Here is a 25,008-nt window from a genome sequence, read left to right on the forward strand (position 1 = left end):
CTCCCACGGTGCAAGGACACCAGACAACTCTGTTCAAAACAGTTTATTTTATTTTATTTTTTGTCAGACAAACACATTGATTTCTGGACCACAGTAGAGGATGGAAACCTTTCACAAACTTATTTATTTGAAAATACAAATATAAAATTATACTTTCCACATCTGTGATGTGAGAGACTGCCATCCACATAGTAATTTTTTTACAACAAGGGCTTTAAGAAAGCCACACACAAAGACCTGAAAGATGCTTGAGATAGATATATATATAGATACATATATATGTATATATATAAAAAAAATACTCACTACCAAAGTTCTCATCGGTTTCATACTAAAGTATAAAAGTAAGGGTGAGGTCAGCCACAGTGCTAGGGAAAGTTTTATTTAGATACATTTATGTCCACATGAAACGCTTAGACTTGCAACCTATTACATATGGAATTCCGAGTTTACAACACACCGTGAACGGCAGATTGGCTAGTCCACGCTACTCAAGAGCACACTCACAGACTCCACACGGGATGGTACAGTATGTACAGAATACAGTAGCAGGAGCCTTCCACTGAGGCTCTGGAACTTTTGTCTCTCAGTCCCCGTTCCCTTCCCCTCTCGCTCCCTGCCTCCCGGAAACGAAATCCTGTCCGAGACAATACATTCTGATTATTAGATAGCCGGGTATTTGGATTAAGGTTGCTCCCCGAGAGGGGTGGGTTTGATTCACATGATTTTTGTATTTTAGTTTACTTACTTATTATTATTCTTATTTATTTTTTTTTTTTGGTGAAAGGAAAAAAAGAAAAAGAAAACGAACACATGACAGTATTAAAGTATTGCTTAACTTCCAGCATCATCTGGTGTAGTGTCCGTGCCCAGGACTGGGCTGAGCTGACCTCTGCTTGTTTTCTGTTCTAGGGTGAGGGTGGGCAACTCCCCAGTGTCTCTATCCAATGTGCTTGCCTGCAGCCGGTCCCTCTTCTCTACCCTCTACCCTCCTGGCTTTTGTCTTCCTTGGAAGATCACCTGGCTGGTAAAGCACATTCAAGATAAAAAAAAAAAATTCTCCCCTCCCCACCTGTTTCCCCTAGTCTCCCTCTGTCCCTGTGTGTCACTTCCAACTGATAAAGTATGAGTTAGTGTTTCTTTTGTAAACAATTTCATATGCAATATAATACAGAAAGCATGGCTGACCTTCAATAAAAAATGTAGTAAACTATATTGCTTTATTCTTGAATATGCTGCAGTGAGTGAATGGCAGAATGAAGCAGTGTGGTGGTGGTGGTGGAGGCTAAGTCCCTAGCCCTCGTTTGCACTAAAGATCAAAATAGGTTTTGTTTTTCTAGTTGGAACCAAAAATAAAAATTTTCCCCCAAAAAAGAAAAAAAAAATCCCAAATAAAACAAAACAAAATAACCAAAAATAAGAAAACTCGAAGATTGAAAAAAAAAAAAAAAGGAAAACAAAAACTGAACACCTTTCAGGTCATTAGAACCAACAATTACCCAATGATTTTTATACTAGTCTAGCAAGATGTGTGTAACATTCACTGGCTGTGAACTGCTGTGCAGTGAGACATTAAATCCACAGCAATTGAGCCATGCTACCTTAAAGCCCAAGCTACAAGTTCAAATTAAGATGATGGTTATGAAGGATAAAAATGCAAGGCCTGTCGGGGCTTCGTTTGAATCAAGCCAATGAGCGACTGGGATACAGCACGAGGCCGTCTGGTGGTCCAGAGCGGGATGAGGAAGGCCACCAACAACCTCTGCAGAGGCTCCTGGAGAGGAGACCCCAGCTTGCCAACTCCATCTACCCCACGGCCACTCACTCTCCTCTGCTCAGGAGAAGAGGAGGTCGGGGCTTCCAGCAGATGGATCTGAAAGCCAGGGTTCCCGGTGGCTACACCAAGAGCCATCAGCCAAGAGGGTTTCTCCCTCAGGGTAGGTGAAAGGTGGGTCCCAGGTTCGCCATTGAGCTTAACTGAAACAAAGACGAGGCGGAACATCAGTGCTAAAAGAATTCACAAAAATCATTTGAAATGGACTTCTAGATGAGGTGGGGGGGACTAACGTGAACCTTAACCTAGGTAGCCACATTAAAACATATCAGATTTCCACGAGATTTGTGCTATGGGCTACTGGGTCTCTTCAAAAGGTATATAAACATCTAAAACATATTCACACAGATTATCAATTTCTTCTGAGCATTCTTAAAAAAATATTTTTTTTCTCTTAGTAAAATCATTTTAATATACCATGCCTCCCTCTTTTAAAAAATAAATTAAAAAAATCCAGTTTTGCATATCTAGCATTAGCATTTAAGGTAGTATGGCACACCCCTTCACAGTGAGGGGGGGTGGGGGATCCACAAAATGCCGTAGAGTTGGTCGGCATTTGAACATTGTGAGACCTTGGGTTAGTTGAAACCACATCAGATCAGGAAAAATAAAAATTAAACTTGAAATTGAAAAAAAAATTAAAAGGAAAAAACTGCCCCCAAATTATCAGCATTTTTTTTTCTTTTCATAAATAAGAGAAAGTTCTATCCTTACTGGTCCTAAATCTGAATAACTATGTCTAGTTTTTTTTTTTTTTAAACCTTAATTACATTATACCTATCAATATGTACTAGAAGAAAGAGGAGAAAAAAAGTCACTACACTAGTACCAGGACAGCACGCTTACAAGATAGCCATTTTATACATTATTAACAGACAATGATCAACCAAGAATCTTCTACGAGGTGATGGGGATGCAGAGAAAAGGAAGGGGATACAGTACGTCACCAACATGGACAAAAGTAACTAAATCCCCTTGCTAGACACTGAATCTGGGAATTTATTGTCTCTTTTTTCTTAAAATAAAACTTCTATTTTGTTATTTTATGATTTGAGGAAGTTCTGATATTTTAAAAGCGTCCAGCATTTTACTTAACCTGGTTGTTTGGAAATTAATACATTTAAAAAAAAAATAGAAAGGAAAAAAAATCCCCCCTCCCCCCGCAAATCTCTCCAAACAACCTAATATTTTACTGGAAAAACAAAGAACATGATTCTCTCTTTTAAAAAAAATGCTGTAGCTGTTTAATAAGGATTGAAAAAGGCTTTTTTTTTTCTTTCTTTCTGAGTTAGTATTTTGAAGTCTTTAGTTTAAAGATGCTTTTGCCCTACCATGTCTGTGAATGTCTACATTAGTCTACTTTGTTAGTAAAATTTATAAAAATAGGAGTGCAGCAGCTCTTTATAATAAATGTCGCATTCAGTGTCTCATACTGGCTGTGCCTTAAGTACCAAATTTATAAACGTAACAATTTAAAAAATATTAATAAAACGTCAATATCACATCTTTTAAAAAGAAAAAAATATATATCCACACTACAATATGTTTTAATGCCATCTATTGAGTTGTACTTCTATAAGTTGCTGTTGCTGACCTATTACCAATATTTAAAAAAAAGTTAAATTAAAAAATATCCTTCATCATAAGTGTCTTTCCCCAACCGAGGACCATATATTATAACAGCCAAATGTTAAACATGTGCAAACAGGAAACTGTCAGTTTTTCCCACCAGTCACAGTGCAGTGATGTTTATACTTTTTATTTTTAAAATTCTGTTTACATCTACAATAAATTAAAAAAAAAAGAATTCTTCCATAGCCTCTCTGGTGATACTTGCAGCACTGAGGTATTAAAAAAAATATATAAACCAAAAGGTTGCTTTCCTAATTTGTAAATAGAAAGTGAATGGAGAAAAGGTTGTATTCATGCAGGTGTATCCACTCCTGGCCCAGGGGCCCCCAGATCTGGGGCTGGGGTCGGCAGGGGAGGGGGAGGAGAGAGGCAGAGAGTCCTAGGAACGTTTGGAGGTACTGAAATGATTGGACGATAGAAAATGATCAAATATTTAAAAATTAAGACTGAAAAAGAATGTCCCCTCCCTGACCCGCCCCCAAGCCAAACAGGTGTGCTTTGAAACTTTAAATATGTTAAATATTAAAATTGTAGCTTTGTCTTTAAAAAACATCTTGGGAAAAGCAGTTTTTCATATTTTAAATAAAAATCTAGCTAGACGGTAACATCTGAAGCTGTGCACAGACAGAGAGGTTGATAGGCTGGTAGGATACTAGTACAGTTCATAGGTCTATCGCACTGACGACAGAGCTCGACAGCGCCCTCACTTGTCCGGGGTCGTCCTGGCAGCTGGGTGTTCCTCAGTCTCAGTACAGGACTTGGTCAACCTTCCATCCATCCCCTCCTCCTTCCCGAGCATCAAACTGCCTGGGACGGACTCCCTCACAAAAATATTTTTTTTTTGATTCTCTCTTTCTTAATAGTTTCTATGTAGTTAATGGAATTGTATTTACAACATTTCTTTTTTTTTCTTTTTTTTTTTAGAATTCACAATTTCAAAAAACCTTATAATATGACCTCTTTCAACAGAAAAAAAGCACTTATAGAAAAGGAGGACACCCAAAACATGGTCGTCCTTACCTTATTGCCGAAAATAGATACTTAGGTTAACAAAGAGACATCACAAAAAAAAGAACCGCTAGAGAGTCTGTTAATTAGCCTACTACATCTCACTTCATCTACAACGCAAAACAGAAAGTTTACGCCCACCTCCCGCTCCCCTCCTCACAACAGCATCGTGGTGTGCTAAAGTTCCACCTGAAAAATTCATAGTCTCAGAATTGGTACCAAAATATGGAGAGCAACATCACCATCTCAGCATCCTTTAAAAGTGAGAACAGAATCAAAACGAGCAAAAAAAAAAAATTGTTTAAAGAAAAAAAAATATAACTCCTTAATATAACAATTATACTATGGTTAGCTTTTGACTAGATATTAAAGCTAGGTGACTACTCGACTAAGTCAAAATCACTACCAAATTGTGATTCAAAGAGATTTTAAAAGGAGGCGGGGAAGAGAGAAGGGGAAGGGAAACCATCAAGAAAAACAAAACCAAACCAAACCAAAAAATCATGGATTATATACACATTTAAAAGCTGTCGTCGTATATTACAGCAGATTTGTGAGATGAGATGTAGTCAACCCTCGATCCGAAGTGAGCCATCTCTGGTTGGGATGAGGAGTGAGGCTGTGGGGGTCCAGGTCTGAGGACATCACCTAAACAAAGGGCCACTCAGAAACTTCGCCCAGTCTTGCCTGGACATCCAGGTATGCTCTGCAGGGCCGGGAAGGTCAGAAGGATCCCGAAGAGAACAGAGAGCAGCGGGGGGGTGGGAGGAGAGAGAAAAAGGGTCAGGCAAGGGTGTGACTAACTGCAACTGTTCAACTACGATGAGTTTCCAAAGGCCTAGACTGGGAGACTGGGCACGTGTGACCAGGGTGGGGCTAACACCTTTCTGAGATCACAGCCTGGGAAATCTGAAGTCTAAGCCACGCCTGATGCCCAGGTGAGGGCAGCTCTGTGACTCCTTCGCTGATGGGCTACAGGACTGGAGGCTGCTTGTGGTAATGGCGGGAAGGGTCTCGCCAGCTAACGGGTTGTGTTTGGACTTCCAGCCAGCTGGTCCAGCTGCACATTGACCAGATACTTTTTCTTTTTAAACTGGTTTTCAAAACTAAGTGGTAAAGAAAAACTTTTGCCTTTAGTAGATACCCATGGATAACTGAAAGTGCAAATGTATACTAAAAAAAATTCATATTATATACCAAAGGATTGAAGGTTGGGATACTTAAAAAAACAAAGTACACAACAACCCACTCGGGAAGACCAAAACTAAGTACAAGACTCAAAGACTTGCTGACTGGGTCGCCCTGAATTGGCTGTGGGTCTGGGCCCCTCTTTTATGGATGGCACCAAATGTCAGAAGGGCACCTCTGCTGGGGATAAAGTGTATGTCTGGCTAGTCCCCAACAGCCACGGTGTGATCCTGTGACTCGACTGACTCACTTAGTTCCTTCTGGAAGGGGTAGGTTGCTGCCTCCATTCTCTTGGCTACGCCAGCCTTCTTTGGAAACTGAGTCCTAGAGTCGGGTGAGGGAGATGAGCTGACTTCTGCCTATCCCTACCCCTTGGAGGGCGCTGGGGGGAGGAGGTCCACACTCCTCTTCTGGGAGAGGAAGGGAAGGAGGAGCACCAGCATCTCTGTGGTGCCCAATGATTGTTTAATTCCCTCTTCATCTGACTCCATGGGGATGGGGGCTGGAGCTCTCTTCAATCCCCAGTCTTTGGACCTATCGGTCCTCCCTGCTCTACAGAGAAACCTCTCTGGGCCCCCAAACCCAGCTTAATTAGTAGCAAGAAGCTCTCCTTCAAACTGTTAGTGGCCTCTGGCTCTGGCCAGCAATGGCTGGGTCAGTGCTTGAAGGGGAGTGGAGGTGAGGGCTGGGGAGAATTCACACACATGGCTTATTGGGTTAAGAGAGGCAGCTGCGTTAGTTGAGGTGATTCCTTAGCAGCAACATGAGAGGAATCCAGAGATTTGTGGAGCTCAACTCAACCTGGTCCCCAGCTGGTCCCACCAGACCCAGTCCTGGCTGACTCAGGGCTGGGAGCAATCACTCTGCACCAGAGACCCAACACAGGCCTTTTCTATCCCACTCCAAGAGCAAAAGGCTCTTGTGCGCCAGTGGGATTTCTCCAGTGGAACCCATTCTCAGGCCTCAGCTGTCGCCCTCCCACTACAAGGAGACCGGCTGGTGTTCCAACCCACCCCCCTCAACCTCATGTAGTAATGCAGCACACATCTAGTGCTTTCCAGGATAACCCCTCTCCCTGCTTGGAGTTCTTCCCAAGAATGACAGACACTCATTTTTGAGGAGAATGTGGCAGGAGGCTTGCTCACTGCCCGCCCCAAACTCCCTCTCCTCTGTCCCACCCCCTCCATATCCCCATCAAAGTGATTTAAAAAAATGTTTAATTAACTTGAGCTCAGTTTAAAAGGTTAGGAAACTGGCAGGGATCCAAATCCACGTTATGCAGGTGATGTCGTTAATTTAATTTGCTTTTCGTGCGGTAATCTGGATAATTACTCAGTAGTTACTGGCAAAAATGTTTTCTTTTCACTAAAAGATGGAGTCTGGCTGTTTGACTGCATGAATCCCATTGGCTGAGCCCCAGACAGCCCTGGAGAGCTGAAAGGGCCCAGCAACCCACAAGGTCAGCTCACAGGACCTTCGGGAGTGGCCCTGGTCCCTGCCTCCTATCCCCAGGCTTGGCAGAAGTCCAGAAGTTCCCTACCTCCACCCCCCACCCCGCCCCATGGGCATAGTACAAAATCGCCTTCCAGTTTCCCACACTCTTGATTGTATTTCAAGACAGAGAAAGATGACGGTAGGGACGATACAGAAATGGAATCGAAAAAACCAACTGAAGAACCAAAAAAAAAAAAAAAAAAAAAACCCAAATAAAAAAAAAAAAAAAAAAGAGAGAGAATAAAAAAAGGTGAGGTCATGATTAAAAGCTGGAGGAAGGGATGAGAGATTAAAAGACTGGATTTGTTCTTGCCCCCACCCGCCTGAAAAGGGGTCCAGAAAGAGGAGGGAGAGATGTTGATGTGATGAGACAATGGCATGCTCATACATGTATGACCAGTGCACATACATGTACGGACACACCGGCAGGGCGGAGACACATGGCAGAGACGGTAATACCTCAGAGTGAGATGGCAACGAAAGCACCTGCTCAATGGTATCCATTTGTAAAGGCCGTTGCAATCAAAGGTCCCTAAAATTGCACAATTGTTAAGGTCATCAGTGCGCTATACATGGGAACAGATTGTCATATTCTGGGAAAGAAAATTATCTCTAGGACTAGTCTGTGGTTGCCAGCATGAATATGTAATTCTGAGACACCGTGCCATGAGGGACTAGGATGACATCCTCTCCAGCTCCAGTCCCTCCCTCCCCCATGACCCCCACCCCAGCCTGTCTGCTTACACAAGGGAAACCAAGAGCCAGATTCAAAGGGGTGGGTGTGTAGTGGGGCTCATGCCCCAAATGATGGGCATGGGGGCCCTGACCCCAAAGGGCAAAGATAAGGACCTGTGTCCTGGGTTCCAATGGTTCAAGCTGGGGAGAAGAAATCCCAGTGCAGACAAACTATGTTGCTATGTGGGGTTTTTCAGAGAAATCACTGTAGCATACGGGTCCAAAGACTCAGGTTTTCAAAAAACAAGTAGGGTCTGTGTTTCTGGACACTGAAAATGGAAATGAGTCGTGTTCTGAGTGGTGATAGACGGTTCCCCAAGTCGATGCAGCTCTTGGATGAATAATAACATTCTGGATTTGGTACTCCAGTTGATCCGAAAGGATTAGACTCATCAAACTACTGACTCAAGTGATACTGTCTTGGGAGTGAAACTGAACAAGGACCCAGGCAGCACAGATAGGACTGGCAGATGAGTGTGTGTGTGCAAGAAAGAGAGAGATGGGGAGAGAAAAATGTGTGTATGATTGTGTATGCACAAGTGTAATGCACGGGGGCATGGATGGGGCCGCCCTGGTGCCCCAGACTGTCTGCACAGGCTCTGTTCTCCCCAGCATAGCCCTTAAGGCAAAGCTTGCCCGCTCTCTCCCACACGTGAAGTCTGACAGGGACGTGACCTGGGACAGCAGTCACTCCCATCTCAGCTCAAAACCAAACTGCCTCCAAAATGCCGAGGTGGGCTAGGGCAGGGGTTGGCCAGTTTTCTGTTTCCAAAATGGAAGGGGAAGCGAGCAAGTGGGGCTCAGGCACATTCATGCTCACACACCAGGAGGGAGAAGAACAATACAATCTGAAAACAGCATGCAAATCTGTTAAGCAAATTTCCATTGCCTGGATTAGTCAGATTATAGAACCACAGAGCATTACAAATATCAAATGCATCTGGCCTTCGGGGGGCCACAGCTAAAGAACGCAAATGGGAACTTACTTGGAACCTGGAAACTGTAAGAAATGTTAGCAAAAGAAATGGCCTGGGAGGGGGCTCGCCCCCCACACCACCTCCCAGGTACCAGAGCTGCCAATGGACATCAGTCGGGGACTCTGCTGACTAAGATGACTACCCCTGATGGGAGGGGGGTGGCTTGACACTGAGGACCTACTATGTGCGGGGTGCACACTGTTTCTGCTCATTCTCACCCAATGTTTGGAGGGAGGTAAACTATTCTTGTTCTGCAGCCAGGTACGTGAGGCTCACGGGGTTATATAAGTGGTTCAAGGTCGCAAGGGCTAAAGGTGACGGAGTGGTGACATGAATCTTAACTGCTCACATACGTTCTAGTTCATCACAGGGCCACTTAGGAGGTCCTTGGTATATGTCTAGACAGAGCAGTGTCAGCCTTCAGTAGCTGGCGTGACCGTTGATGGGGACCCACTGTCCTCTCCTCTGCCCCTAACTCATGGGCTGCAAGGAGTTGGTCAGGTAGCAGGAGGCAGGAGGGCAGGAAGGCAGGTACTTACAGCTATGCCGTGGCCGAAGCCCGAGCCCGGCTGTGGGCTGGCCGCGCTTATGTAATTCCCCACTCCGGAGTCCTGGCTGGCAGGGCCATAGAGATCGGCGACAGGTCCTGGGCTGTTGGCCCCCGGGAAGCCTCCGGGCCGCGCCGGGTTGGAGCCTGCCGGGGAAGCGGGCGCGCCAAAATTCGGTTGAGCACTGTAGCTATTCAGGACTGGTGTGCAGAGAATAGAGCTGGGTATGAGGCCAGAAGCCAGGCATGCACCGATCATTACAAGCCAAACACTCGAGAAAAACAGCTGAGGCCCAACTTCTAACACTCAACCAAGGCCATGCGAAAACATGAGCAGGGACTCAAGAATACTCAGCCCAGGCTACTACTAAGAAGCTTGGAGCTCCAAAAATAGAGAAGAAAAAAACGATCATTCAACACACTACGGCAACCAACCGGAGGTGCTTCACTGCCCACCAAATTATCACAATAGAAATAGAGATATATATGGAGGAGAGAGAAAGAGAGAGAGAGAGATTTTTTTTTTTCACATCTGAATTGACGCTCATGCAGTCTTCTAGATTTGGGCACGTTGAGACAGCATTCACATCCCATGCAAACTACAAAGGAACTAGTTTTAGACTACACATTGTGTTAATATTGATATTAAAACGTGACAGGAAACAAAGCAATTTGTCTAGGAAAAAAAAAATCTTTGGGGAGGGGATTTTTAAAATTTTTTTTTTGTGTGTATGTTTCATTTTTCTTTCTTTTCTTTTGGATCCATTAAATGACAAATTTGTTTAAAGGAAAAAAAAAGACAAAAAAAGATCTCCATTCTGCATCCCTCCCCCACCCGCTCCCCCTCCCCACTGGCTACTCCCTCCTTTCCCACCCCTCCCATTTAGATCCCTGCATGAAAGTCATTAATACTGAAGTGGTCGGAGGATGGGTTATGTCATGGAGAGTTCGGGCATCTTAACGTAACGGTAATGATGGCGACAGAGGGTTCCCTTTTGGGGTGGAGAGCAGGGGATGGAGGAGGGGATGGGGTGGGGATGGTAACCTGAAGGTTGGGCTAAAGCTGGGGTGGAGCCAAAGGTCCTACAGGACACCCACACACTCACCTCCTGCAGGAGAAGGAAAGGGGGGATTTAAACCTCTTTTTCCTTTTGTTTAAACAACAACAACAAAAAAGACAAAGAAGTATGAATGCAGCATACCAACTAAACCAATTTACAGCTAAAGCTTATCTGTCCGAAATGCCTGCTCTGTTAGTTATCCTCAGGTATAAGCTCCACACTGAGAAAAAGAAAGCCTGGAATGCACCTTTGTGACAGAGGACCGACCTGACACCCACACACCTGGAGAATGGCAGGTTGTGTCTAGGAATGGGGGTTGGGGGTGGGGGGAGGCAGAGCGTGACGCTTCCTCAGGTTCCTCGGTCTGCCTCCCCCGAATCCCATCATGCCCTTCCCAAAGAGGGGCACAGTCTATCGACCAGATTAATTTTATCTTTTCCCTTTAGTAGTTTAAACTTCATTTTCTTTTCCAAAATGGAATAAAACAAAACAAAAGAATCACAAACTCTTTTCAATGGTAAAAGTTAAGTTCTCATTTCAACCTCAAGGTGAGTCTGGGGCTGGCTGCTTCGGGGCAACAGTCTGGTAGGAGTGGCCGGTCTCAGCATCACACACCTAGATATCTTTAGTTCCACAAGGCTGCAGGCTCGCCTCTCCCTTCTACCTCCCTCGGCATCCCCTCTGTCCATGACAGCTGCCTTCCAGGGCAGAAAGGAAAGAGCATCTGAAGTGGACAGCAGAGTCGCTCTTGCCTTGGGGCCTGTGCAGAGGCCCTCACTTCTCCTGGGGCTTTGAAGAAGCTACAAGTGGATTGATTGTCACCCACTTGTCACAGGTGTGGGAAGAGACTGATGATACCCCCTCACTGCCAGGCTGGCAAAAGACCAAGTGGGGACTTGAAGACACAAAGGAGACCAAACCAAGCTGAGCCTGGATCCGGACTCAGCAGAGAAAATAGAAACTGTTGCCTCTGGAAGCCCCAAGGTGAGCCCCTGAAGCTGCAGCCCATAAATGAACAAACAGGCTGATGGAGAGAAGAGGTTAGAGAGAAGGAGAAAAAGAATTATAGCTTAGAGCAAGCGAATGGCTTATTTGGGAATGTGCTGGAAGACAAAGGGGACTAGGATGTTTGAATATATAAGATTAAACTTGCAGATAACATTTGGCCCGTCTCACTCACGAAGGCAAATATCAAGCCGAGATATTCAAACGGCGGTATTATCTTGGTAGAACACCTCCCCCACAGCCCTCAGACATTGGACTTCTGGTTTCCCGGGCATTGGAACCCCTCCCTCTACAAAGAGCAAACTCCCTGTTCTGTCTTAGGGTTGGAGGGTGGGGTGGGCTTGGGGAGGCACAGTGTGATATGAAGGGGAACATTTTCACCTCTGGTGGGATGCAGATCCAGGAAGATGCTGGGCAGGAACACCTGTCTAGGGGGTGGGGAGGAGGAAGGTTTTGGTGCTGACTCCTTCTGGCAGGAAAAGGGCCCTAGATACTAATCCAGCCAGAGTAAGGAGCCTTGGAGACAGGACGCAGCATGGCCATGGAAGGACTACTGTCCAGAGATGCCCGCCTGCAGAAGCTCAGAAGGTAACCTGTGTGCACAGAGACCTGGCGTCTAGGAGTCGGCCTGAAGGGAATTTCATAATGAGCAGCTCATCTTAGGTCTGGATCACCCCTCCCTGCTCAGTCATCTTCCATCAAATGACACTAAAATCACCGTGGAGAAGGCGCTGTATTAGAATGCAGCTTTTAAACCCCCAAGTCCCATTTTATTATGCACTTGCTCATCACAATGCCTGAGCCCCAGCCCAAAGTCACCTTGCAAATATCCCTCAGCCAGGGGCGGGAGACTGGGCCACTGGGTCCCCACCAGAGGGCGCAATGGGCAGGCTATCAATGCTAGCTGTGGGCGGGTCTCCTCCAGGGGCAGTGGAAACTGCACCCTCAAGGGCTGAGCACCCAGGAGAGATGTCTCCAAGCTCCGCAGTCACCACCTGCCTCTGTCTCTCTGTGGCAGAAGAACCATGCCCCAGGGAGCGTGCTCAAGTTCCCCGTCAAGCCATCTGAAAATCCAGGCATCTTTGGGAAGACTCAAAAAACCACGGCTCTGGCTGGCAGGACAGAATGAGGATGGACACTTAGCACATAAACTTGTCAGGACTGTGCCTGCTGTCAGATGTGGGAAGCATCAGGGACAATGCGATTTTCTTCTTTCAGGAAGTCAGTGTCATTTCACGTATCGAACACTGGCTGGCTATATGGTAAAGGGGGTCATCTGAGGACCCCCTCTCCTGGGGAGCCAAGAGAGATAGGGGGAAGGCCTGCCGCTGAGCAGCATCTGCCGTGAGGGTGCTTTCTGCGGAAGCCACTCTCCAGTCAATCCTCAGTGTCCTAGGCGGAGGGCACCTTCCTCCAAGCACGTGGCTAGAATTGGTCCTATATACTAGGATCAGGTTAGAAAGAGGACAGAACATCACTCTTAATGGTCAAGGGCACCTTGTCCACTGCTCTGCTATGGTGTGTGTGTGTATATATAGGGAAGAAGCAAATATTGTTGAATAAACAGTGTTGAGATTGATAAACTGGATATTATAATGCCTGTCCCAGAAGAGGGCAATGTCTTGCAAATACCTTGGCATTTCTGCAATATAAGCTGTGAGTGTTAAGTGGCTTGGGACAAGCCTTATACCAGGCTGGTCGTTTGGGGGCTCATTCCTCCATCATGGGCTCTGGGCAGTGTCCATAGCAACAGCCTAATCCTGGGCAAGTTCCTTCTGAACCCCACACCTCTACCACCCAGCATCCTCTGGGCTTTCCCAGTCCAGGCAGTACCTTCAGGAGGTGGCTACAGTGTAGAGAAAGGGGGCACTGGACTTGGAGTCAGAAGACCTGTGTGTGACCCTGGCCCCGACCTTCCAGCTGTGTGCCTTGGTCCAAGCCCCTCCAGCCCATGCCATTGTTTGTAATGTGAGTGACGTTTGCCTTATTCAGCCTGACGCTGGGCTGCTTCGAGAGTGAAGAAGAGAAAGTGCTCTGTGACTTGTCAAGTTTAAAACAAATACTCTCATTTTTGAGATAGTTGTGTATGCAGAGCCCAGCAAGGCAGGTGCCATATGCAGATTTAGGAAAATCTGATATAGGAAAATGCAATTCACTTGCCATACAAATCAGGAGGTGATTTACAAAAAGATCCAATTCATCTGATTCATGCATATAATCATCTTGGACCTGAAGGAAGGACTACAGGGGTGGGGGAGGGAGACAGGAAGCAAGGACACTAAATCTCACTGAGGACAGCAAGAGGAAATGCACTTGAGTGAAAGGTGGAGGCATCTTACATGGACCAGAAGGAGGGGCTTCCTGTCAACCAAGGAAATGCCCTGATGGCTGACCCAGGAAAGCCCAAGAATCTTATCCTGGAGACCTTAACAGAGATGGGTGCTGTAGGCTCAGAAACTCAACAGTGCTAGACTGAAACTTGTGGGTCCCTTCCCCCAGGGTTAAAAAGAGCTGGGGGAGATGCGTGTATAGTCTGCAAGTGGCTCTCTGCCTACCTGTGGTTAGAAGGGGCTGGACTGAGAGTGAAGTTACTCTTAAGGGTAGGGAAGTGGTGGGAGTCAGAACAGCTTCGCTTAGGTCTAGGAACGGTGTGGAAGTCTAGACAATTCTATATCCTTCTTAAATATCTTAGGCAAAAAGCTACAGCCAAGGATCCTGGGGGGTACCCCTGGAAAGGTACCTCTGGTGCTAAGACCTGAAAACCGGACTATGAATGATCCAGAGAAAGCTACTGTGACAAAATCCTCTTCAGACGAGCTCAGCCCACATATCTGTGACAAGCCAGGGGTCCACTGAGTTCCAGCCCTAGGCCAGGCTCCTGGTTTGGTGGAAAACATGTTCAAAACAAGTTCAGGCCAGCCTCAGTAAATTAGCAAGATCCTGTCTCAAAATAAAACATTAAAAAAGGTGGGGATGTCACTCAGTGGTAGAGCACTACCATTGGATTCCCCAAAGGGCATAGCCACCCTCAAGACATTTCAGTCATTTGCTTTGTGAATCATCCATGACTGCCAGGTTTCATTTCAGGCAGGGGACCCTGGTGACCCCTGGCACTTTTCTAGGACAGAACCTCTTCCCTGCCCAGCCAGATGCTGCTGCTCAGGGCGAAGCCACTGCAACGGAGAACCCAACCTCTCTAGGTCCAGGGCAGAAGGGAACGTGCTACCAAAACAAAGTTAACTGCACTCTGCATTTCTGAGTGAAGCAGAAGGGAGTCTGGGCTGATTGGTGTCATGGTCCCTGTTCCTGGCCCCCAGCTCCCAATGGAATGGGTAACTGAGTGCAGGTATGGTCATAAGTCTGTGTGACACTCTTAGAAGGCAGGGGTCATATTAATCCATCAAACTGGATTTTTAGGGATTTTGTTTGTTTTAGAGAAATCGAAGAAACTAATTAAATCATGGCCCCCCTCCAACACTCACCTTGGCCTTCATCTTGTCTACATTGTGCTTCTATATTTACCTTGGCCTGAAACTCCACAGTGGCAGGACTGTCTCCTTGTTAGCAAGGAATTCCCAAGGTGGGCTATGGAGTTGTCAAGGTTCTTGCAGGACCAGGCAGGTTCCTTGATCAGATGGCATGGTCTCTGGAGCAAGATTGCTCCTCCTCTATTCCCCTACAACACTGGACACTCAGTGGATGCTGTGTCCACAGAGCCTGGTGGAGGCTGGTAGCAGAGACCTTCATAAGTCCCTCTCAATAATCAGCCACTCCTTGAAAAATGGCTGCTAAACAGCCCCAGACCCTCCCGGGGAACAGAGCTGGAGAGGCCACAGTGTAGTCTCCTTAATGCATCCTCTGAAGGCAGATGGGCAAATGGCAAGGGTCAGCAAGGAAAGATAAACCCGTAAGGGAAGGACAACACTCGGTTGTATGTGATCCCAGAGGGTCTCACGCAGAGCAAAGCAGAAGTCTGCCCAACCAGTATGTCCCAGGGATCCTTGACTCCAGCTTTCCTTTCAGAGCTTAGCCTGAAGGTAGGAGACACAGACAGTGAAGGCCAGCAATTTGTCCAACCCGGGGAAACGGTAGGACACGCTAAATTAAAATCAAATCAGTTCAGGGGCCCAGATGCAGGGACAATCAATTTTATCCACAATATATTTTTAAAGCTCTGCTGAAATTCAGGCAATTTCAGCTGAGAGAGGGAAGAATACTTTCAAATGGGGAGGTGGTGGTGGTGGTTAAGAGAGCAAGGTGCTGGTATTACTTTTCCATGGTCTCCATATGTGAACAGGTACGTTACAGAGAATAGCAAACTCAGCCTGGTGAGAATATCATGCCAGTCGTGGTGTACCCATTGATACCTGGCTCATCTGCATGCTTTGTGGGACACAAATGAGAATCTGCCCTTTCACATGCTAACAGGGCAGTTGTATGCTGGTCCAGATGTGGTTATAATAATGCCAACCAACCGCAGTTTCCACTTGTTTTCTTAAAATTTAGCCCAGTTCAGACCACTGTGGTTGGTGTTGATGCCTGCCAATCAATGTCAGCAGGTCTCAAGTAGTGAACCTAAGACTTGCTGGCTAATTCTTTTGTAGGAAGATCTTAGCTTCTGGTGAAGTCACACCTCACCCAACCCTCAAGAGCTAACTTCACTATCAGTGGATTCTAAAGCCCTCCTCTAACACAGTGATCATAAAGCTGGGGGGTTCTCACTATATTCAGAGCAGAATGGACCCATCTGAGGAAGGCTTTGTGGTTAGGACGATGCACTTTATATTGAGATTCAACCTTTTCTTTACAGCTTGATGCTTTTTCGTTATCGGCTCTGATCAGGGTCTGTGAGTGTGTCTCAAGCTCACAAAGAACATGCTGAGTGGGTTCTGGGTGGGTTGGCTGGGAAGGTGGGTGAGGGGAAGATGGAGGTTATCTGTTGATGGTATAAATCCTGGGAATGCAGCAACCTTCAGTGGACCTGGGCCTAGGAGTCAAAGAAACCAGGCCTTTTAATCAAGAGGGCAAAGAAAGATATTTCTGGAGTCAAACTCAAGTTCTTGCTTCTCTTAGCCCCCAGGGGACCTAGGGGCTCAGTTTGTCTACAGGGTTCTAGAAGGAAGAGGCCCTGGGAAGGGAAAGAGAACAAGGCCCTGCTGGTGCCTGAGCATCATGGAGCCTGTGACTGGCACTGGCACAAGAGCTTGCCCTTCTGTGTGAACTGTCTGACAAACATTTATGGTTCGGTTGAAGTGGGTGGGGTTTTAACATGAACACCTGCTACGTCTTCCCCTAGGCTAATTGACTTGAGAGTCCAAGCCTACACTGGTTAGAACCTGCAAGGAGTAGCAGACAAGGAGACCCAGCAGAGACCACAGCACCCTCGTACTGTTGCATTAAGCCATCCAATGGCTGGGCATGTCACCTGAGGTGACCCAGAGCCTGTGCTTCCTCACCCAGCCCCCTGGGCCCTGAGAAGCAGAAGGAAATAGGGAGCATGGTGTCTGGAAACAACTCCCTCCTCTCTCTTGAACAGTCTGGTGGCTCTGAGTCAGTCCTACTTCAATTCTGAGAATGTCCCTTGCTTTGATCTGGTGACTGCCTTTCTCCTCTCTCTAACTTTCAGAAAGAAATGAGTCTGGCTTTGCCCCATGTGTCCCCAGCCATCTTCTCTGTGCTCAGTATTTCCCACTCTTAATGCCACATCCCTGTCCCCACCAGAGGGGTCAGATCCTTACTTGTGTCTTGCACACATTTTCTGTACGACAAATACATTAAAATACTATGAAATCCAAGGCCAGGACTACAGGCTTAGGAGTTGGGCCTCATGTATTCTCCATCATAATGAAGTACTATATAAGAATCAGATGTCACCCTGTAGCTGTTAAGAAGCATGGGGCAGGGGACAAGAGAGGTGAAAGTGAACGAAACCAGAAGCACTAATCTTCTAGAAGCTGTGGCTTCAGAGGATGCCACCCTGCAGTGACAACTGAGACTTACTGGGCACTTCTGTGTTCCTGTTGGTAGGTTCTTCCCACCATTTTTTTTTTTTTCATTCACCTAACTCATAAGCTGGGCTTTATTAGCTGTGTGTTAAAGAAGGAAAGCCAGGGTTTGAGCAGCTAGGGAACATATCCAGTGCCACCCAGTGTCTCAGACAGGCCTGCACCCAGCTCTAACGTGAAGGCAACTGTGTTACACAGGGAGGGAGCTGTCCCTCCTGGGATCACGGTTGAACACATTTCTTCTGTTCAGTTGGATCTTTCTTTGCTCCAGAGAAATGGCAGATTTGAAGGCAAGGAATTAACTTCTCAACCCTGGTGTGGACAACCTTGAAGTGGGCTTGGGCCTTGTACCCTTTCCAAACTGGGAGCTCCATGGTAGTGCAGATGTGTTCCCCATCAGACTGGGGACTCTCCAAAGTTGGGTAGTATATGCCAAATGTGAAAGGGGACTTATCTCTCCTGAGGACTAGACCTGACCTGCATCGTGTCACATCCTTAGGATCAATGAGCTTCCGAGCACAAAGCAGCACCCAGTCAGTACTGATGGGCAAGGGCCCTGTGAGAGGGAATGTAAGCCCTGGACTAGCCTGGACTCCTGCTCCCCTCCCTGAAAGTGCCTGGACCCAGTGGGCACCCAGAGGGCTGATCTCAAGTGTCAAAAGACCACTCCACTCTGCTGAGGGCAAGTCCAGTGGGGAGCTGGAATACCCTAAGACTGATCAGCGTGTACTAGAAGCTGTGGTTTCAAAGGATGCCAGTCTGGAAAGTCATAACCAACAGCAACTCACTGCCCTGGGCTCCAGCAGCCAGGGGGTAGGGTGGGGAGGATGCCCAGGGGACAGCCCCTTGAGAACCTGTACAAAAGGCTTTCCACTTGAGCAGCCCGTCTTTAATGATTATAAAGGCACAGGAGTTTAATCCATTTTTGATGTAAGCGCTAATAGCTCTGTGTCCTTGAAGTTCAAAGCGGGTGCATACATGTCACTAATTAGCCAAGCATGGAGCCATTCAGCTCCCTCTCATGTTTCTAATTAGGTCTTTAATAACAAACAAACTCCGACCTTACCAAAAGGCCCCATTCGTCAGACAGTCAAGGAGGCCGGCTGCTTCCCTGTTTATGGTTGTATCAGGCTGCTTGTTCTATGTGTATAATGCTGCTAATTTCAGCCAGGACAGGCCTGTCCCCAAGAGAAGCAGGGAAGTCACTTAAGAAAAAAGATACCTTAGCTCATCCTGGACAGTGGTCTTCCTGGCCCTACTGTGAATACCCATGATAGGTGGGAGAGCCCTGGGCCCAAGACTGTGGGCTAGAGACCCTAGACCCAGGCAGGAGGTCTCTCCTGCCTGCTGTTAGAAGAGGCTGGGGTGCCAGTGACAGTCACAGAGATGATGTGAAGCTCTATGTTCAGCAAGAACCAGGTGGCACTTGAGCCTGTGGTTACACACTGCACTTGCCTGGGGTCCACCCTGACGGATTCTGATTTGATGGCTTCATAGTGTGGCCTGGATACAGGGAAATTAAAAAAAAAAAAAAAAAAAAAAAACCTCCTCAGGTGATTCTAACATGAAGCAAAATTCAGAACTATTGCACTGACTCCAATCTCAGGGCTGATCTGCTCATCACCAACTATTAACAGGCCCATTCCCCCCCACTCCCCACTTTTTGGGTACTAGAGATGGAATTCAATGGTAGTGCTCTACCACTGAGTGACATCCCCACCTTTTTTAATGTTTTATTTTGAGACAGGATCTTGCTAATTTACTGAGGCTGGCCTGAACTTATAATCCTCCTCCCTCAAACTCCCAAGTAGCTGAGATTACAGACATGTGCTCGTTGCTCAGCTAACAGGTCCACTGTTACTAATGAGAGTCAAACCCTAAAAGTTTCAATCAACTGCAATTAACGATGGAAATCTGACAATAGATTTTAAAAGCAATACACACAATTCTGGAAATATTCAGTCCCTCCCATTTCCTTGTATATTAAACAATGCATGACCATGTTCAAGTGCATCCCCACCAAGTTTCCTATCACTTGAAAGCTCATGGCTTTCTCCCCACTACCTCCTCTCAGATCTTAAACCACTGTCATTTGCCACTAATTTTACCCTCAAGGACAAGAAATTGGAAGCTTTGGAAACAGCAGCAATACAGAGCTGTAGAGTTGAAATGTCCCTGCCCCCTGACCAAAAGTTGGGAGTCAGAATCTGACTCCCCCTGGGAGTCTTCTGACTCCCAACTTTTTCTTCTTTTTCTCTGCACTTATGCTGCCTGCTTTTTTTTTTTTTAAGCCATTTTTCATCCTTATTGGATTAATCTACAAGGCAACCTCTCTCCCTAGGAGGGGGAACGGTTGTAAGGAAGAGAAACCTCTCAGCTGTTTGGACCTTAAAGGTCAGGGCATGGATAGTGGAGACAATCCCTAAACATAGGCCAATCCCAAGCATGTCACTCCCAACCCGAACTGAATGCATTTTACAAGACATGTGGGCAGGGAGAAAAGGCTGGGAGCTACTTCAGTGGAAGGTGTTTAAAAGACTATCGAATGAAACTTGGAGAGCTCAATAGACAACAGCCAGAAGAAAAACGTGGCAGGAACATAATAGCAAAATTGGTTAGGGGCTTCCTGGTCTATGTTATCTGGTTTTGCTGCTGTACTTAGGGTCTTTTCTTTGGAAGAGGGTGTGGCCTGGGTCTGTGCCTTACTGATCCCTTGATTCCAGGGCATTGCAGATCCTGTGTGAGTCTGTGATGCTAAGCTCTTCTCCCCAAATTCAGGAAAAAGTCCATCCTCTCCAGGTTAATTTCAGAAATAACTTCCAGAAAGAGGAAACAGAGCTGGGGAACCAGGCTGGGAAATGCACAGGGAAGCTGGGCCGGGCAGCTTTTCTCAGCCACGTTAGCCTTTACCACAGGCACCCAGGTTTGCATTGTTTATCACAGACCTGGACAGACCATTTTATTAATATTAATAAGTAGCCAGGAACAAAGGGCCCCTTTATTTTTAGCTTTCTCTAATTGTGTAGTAATTACTCATCTACAAAACAAATGAACCCGTGCTCGCTGTTACCATGGTATCAGGAATCCAGCCTCCCTGCAGAATGATTGGCTGAGGAGCCCGCTGCACCCTCCTGTGGACCCGCCCCTTTCTCCACCATTGGCCCAAAGCAAAGCCCCAGCAACTGGGCAGCCAATCGCTTCCCAGCGCTAGGGCTGGGCTGTGTTTCCCAGCGACCTTCCAGATGCAGTCCTCGCAGCTGTATCTAAGGGGATGTTGACTCTTCCCTGCGGATAACGTCGGTCTTCCCAGAGAATCCCTCCCAGGTTCCACCCCCTGGTTTCTTTTAGGTTGTGGCTAACTTCCTTTGGCCTTGTTTTTAGTTTATAAGGTTCCCTTCAAATAATTCCTTAAGCTCCCTCTTACTCAACCACGCCTCCTCTGGACCTCCACTGGCTGCCATTGGCCTGAAAAGATTCAGGGACCAGAAGTCAGACCAGAAATGTCAGCCAAATAAGGACAGGCAGAATCATGGCATTAAGTCTGCAATAATAGAAGCGGGTGCAAAAAATACCTATAATGCCTTTTGAAGCCACTTGTAAATGATTTGGGATTCTCTCCTAAAGATATTAAGAATTGGGAGCAGCTGTAGGTTTTTTTTTTTTTTTTTCTGTGCAGTTTTAAAGTTGCAGTCTTGTTCAGGCATTGCTGGGCTGGTACAGCAGAGCATCTGCTGATAGTGTTTGAGACAGGCTGAGGCTCAAATCCTATCCTATCTCTGCTACCTCAGATAAGATACTATCTTCTCTAAGCTGCAGTTTTAATCTTTAAAATGGGAATGGGAGTTGGGCACGGTGGCAAATGCCTGTAATCCCAGCAACTTGGGAGGTTGAGGCAGGAGAATCATTAAGTTTGAGGTGGCTTTAGCAACAGTGAAACCCTGTCACAAAATTTTTAAAAAAGCGGGGAGGGGGCTGAAGATGTAGTTCAGTGCTAGCATACACTAGGGTTTAATCCCCATTGCCAGTGTGTGTGTGTGTGTGTGTGTGTGTGTGTGTGTCTAATAAAAAGAGAATGGGAATGATAGTGCCCACTTGTGGTGTTATAAGAATTAACTGGGATAAGGCAGGTGAGCTTGGTATAGTACTCCTTGCTTTCAAATAACAGGTGAGCTTTTATTAACATATTACTATTATCACCATTTTATTGAAATTGGCTGGGCAGTGTCTCTAGCATTCGATCAACCTCTTTCAAGATAGCTTTCCTTTAAGGACTGCCCAGGCAGGTGTGAATTTTAAGATGCTGGCCAGAATCCTCCATTCCATGCCATGGAGTGGATATCATCATGGCTCTGCCATCCTCTGACAGACCTAATCCCAGCAGCTCAAAAATATTATTTGCCCACTTCCCAAACTAGAAAAGTGAGACCTTTTACTAAGTTTTTAAAAAACTTTCTTTTATAGTTGTAGATGGACAACATGGCTTTATTTTACTTGTTAAGTGGTGCTAAGGATCAAACCCAGTGCCTCACATGTGCCAGAGTAAGTGCCCTGCCACAGAGCTATCGGCCCAGCCTCCTTTTATTAATATCAATACACATCCAGGAACAAAGGGCCCCATCATTTTGTGCATTCTCTAATTGCATACTCATTATTTATCTATGCTAAGAACAAGGACTAGGCTGGCTCTGCTTCCTGGAGGACTGATGGTTTACAGGGTTGGGAAGGCTGTTGCTGACCTGAGATATATGTAAAATGTCTTTAGAGGACTTCTAACCCCACCTGTCATTAAGAACCAAGCAAGAAAAGAACTTAGGACATGAAGCAAGGGAGAGGATGCCCAGGTAGGACTAAGCAGGTGTGGCTTTCTGGCAGTCTGAGTCAGATTTTGAGGAAGGAAATACAAAGATAGAGGGAAATTAACTGGCAGGAAGGATGAGGGCAGGGGCTGCTATGTGAGCCAAGGAACCAACATCTATGGATCTATGGGTACAGAATGAATAACAACTTGTTGGCAGAAGCCAAGCAGATTACAGGAGGGTTCAGGATGCAGCTCAGTGGTAGAGCACTTTCCTAGCATGTGTGAGGCACTAGGTTCCATTGCAAAAAGTAATTTAAAAGATCATTTTAAAAAGGTCTACTATGATTTTAAAAAGGGGTTCATGGGAAAGTAAGGTAGAGTCCCCATCAGAGAGTGCTCTCCAGTCTATCTTCTCAATGCCTCACTCCTCTCCTCTTGCTCTGGGTTACAAGCCCAGCCCAGGACCCCTGGTTCAAAGGGGTCAAAATGTTTCATCTGGTTCTGCTGCACAGGTCATCTTCCCTACATGGTTCTATCCTTCCCAGGTTCCGCTCCTGTCAAGAATATGGACTTCCCTTTTCTGCCAAAGTGACCCTATTGATCTGGCTTTTAAGGTGTCCCAGAACCTTGTTGTCTCTACCCCCACTCTAAATTCCTCCAATGTCTATGCCACGTGTCACCTTCTGCATGGAAGAAGGTGGGCCCTGGCCATCTGTGTGCCCTGGCCCTGCAGGGACCCACCTATATGACAAGGTAGCTTTTACATCAGTTGTGTACTTGGTCTTCCTCAGAAGACGGGGAGCTCTGGAAAGACCACGTTGTGTAATTCTCCAGCATCCCACCCCAGATGCCAAAGGGCCAGAGTTAATCATCTAATGGGGGAGGAGCAAAAGCCCCACTGCCCACTGGGCACTTGCACACTGACCTGTATTGGGTGTTTATAATGTGCATGAATTATTTCTAACTTGTCTGCCAGCCTCCAATGTTGAGAGCCACAGCCAAAGGGGCCCCAGCAAACTTCCAGCTGCCAGCAACCAGCTGCCAGCTGATGATTGGCTCACAGCGGCCCCAGCAACATCTAGCTGATTGGCTCCTCTGCGGTGATGTTCATTGGGCTGTTTCCCTGCCCTTCAGACTGCCGGCTGATGATTGGCTCACAGCAGCCCCAGCAACATCTAGCTGATTGGCTCCTCCACGGAGCTGCTCATTGGAGGACTTCTTTGGCTCCGCCCACGCAACCCAGCCAATCGGCCTCAAGAACAGGAGGATTGTGGGAGGTGGTGAGGGTTGTGTGGGGGTGAGAGGCTTGTGGGAAGCCGGTGGTGGCAGTTGGGCTCTGAGGGGTTTTTCCTGAGGAGCTGTTTTGTTTGGCATTTGTAGTTCTAAAAATAAAGTTTGTTTCTTTTGACAAGTGGCTCCTGAATTGTGCCCAGCCAGACTGCGGCACTCCAATTCTGCCTCTCCAATCTCCCTGGGCACCATTGCCAGGACTTGTCTAACATGCAAATCCTGGTTTCAGGCCTCTCCAGGCTCCTTAGCATGGTACCAAGCAAGGACTCTCTGCTGTGGGCTCTGTCCATATCTGCTTCTCTTCCCTTACTTTATTTAATTCTCCAGCCAGAATGAAACTATTTGCTGGGCTTCAAATTCACTCTACTGTTCTGGAATATGCTATCCCCCCTGGCCCTTTGGGGAGCCATTTGTCCACTGACAGTTGAAATGTTCACTCCCCTGTGAAACCTTCCCTGACACCCAAGCAAAGCTAATCACTTCCTCCTATGTGCTACTTCTGTACATAGGACAGGTTTATGTTATTGGGCCTATGGCATCATACTGTCGTTGGTTACCTGTTAGTCTCCACGCTAGGCTGGTGGATCCTCAAGGTCATAGACAGTGCTTGAATTCATCCATGAACTTTCAGGGCTGGCTGTGGTAGATACCATTGGTTATCTCCTCAACACCATTTTCCCTTCCCCCTCTTATCAGAATACAAGTTTTCTTTTGGGATTTCATCCCCCATCACAGTGTAAGAGACACTCAATTTAGAGGGAGATGGATCCCTCAATGATTGGTTCTTGTAACCCAGGCCTTCGCCAAGCAGCACTAAGCTCTGAACTTTTGTTAGAATTCTGAACCATCTGACCACCTCTTCTTTAGACAGGACAGTGTGATGCAAGAAACAGCTGCAGCCATTTTGCCACCATGAGGGAAACCAACATAAAGATATTATGGGAGTTCGGAAGAGGGCAAAGCTTACAGAATTACAGAAAAAGGACCCTGAACAATCTACACATGGAGGATATTCGTCTAAGGATCTTTCAGAATATCAGCAAACAAATCCCTAACCGCACTGAGTTGGGCCTCTCTTATAGTCCAAAGTACCCTTGAATCAGGCATAGGAAAGTACCTGCCATGTGTAATAATAAGTTTTATACATTCGATAAATAGTTGGTGGAGTAAAACTCCATGGCAGATGTGTCCAAGGCCTAGTTCTGTGATCTTTGCCTGCAAGGTCTTAGGCTGGAGTCACAGCTGACCCAGAACCCAAGGACAGTTGGGCACTCCCAACATGGCCTTCATAGATGCTTGTGTCTGGGCAGCAGGTAAGTCCATCACAAACCAACATAGCTCCATCACAGGATTACTTTCTCCAGGGTTTAAATCCAGAGTTCTGCTTGACCAAAGTCTTGCTTTGCAGATAACTAGGTGTGTGATTCTAGTTTA

General features: G+C 46.4%; 1 protein-coding gene across 8 annotated transcripts in view; it reads right to left on the reverse strand.

Moving 5' to 3' along the window:
• Positions 1-763: 763 nt before the first annotated feature.
• Positions 764-25,008, reverse strand: part of MSI2 (musashi RNA binding protein 2) — a 367,851-nt gene continuing 343,606 nt past the window's right edge. For 2 of the 8 annotated variants that reach the window (XM_081270291.1, XM_081270295.1), the window contains 2 exons: positions 9,408-9,562; positions 764-5,180 (listed from right to left, as the gene is read on the reverse strand). In XM_081270291.1, coding sequence (XP_081126417.1) covers positions 5,139-5,180; positions 9,408-9,562 — 197 coding nt within the window. In that variant the 3' untranslated portion in view covers positions 764-5,138. Of the gene's footprint in view, positions 5,181-7,615; positions 7,689-9,407; positions 9,617-25,008 lie in introns of those variants that run through there. The other 6 variants (XM_081270296.1, XM_081270294.1, XR_014019236.1 and 3 more) reach the window with 6 other exon arrangements.

The sequence above is a fragment of the Spermophilus citellus genome, assembly GCF_964194105.1.
Source record: "Spermophilus citellus genome assembly, chromosome: 17".
Lineage (NCBI taxonomy): Eukaryota > Metazoa > Chordata > Mammalia > Rodentia > Sciuridae > Spermophilus > Spermophilus citellus.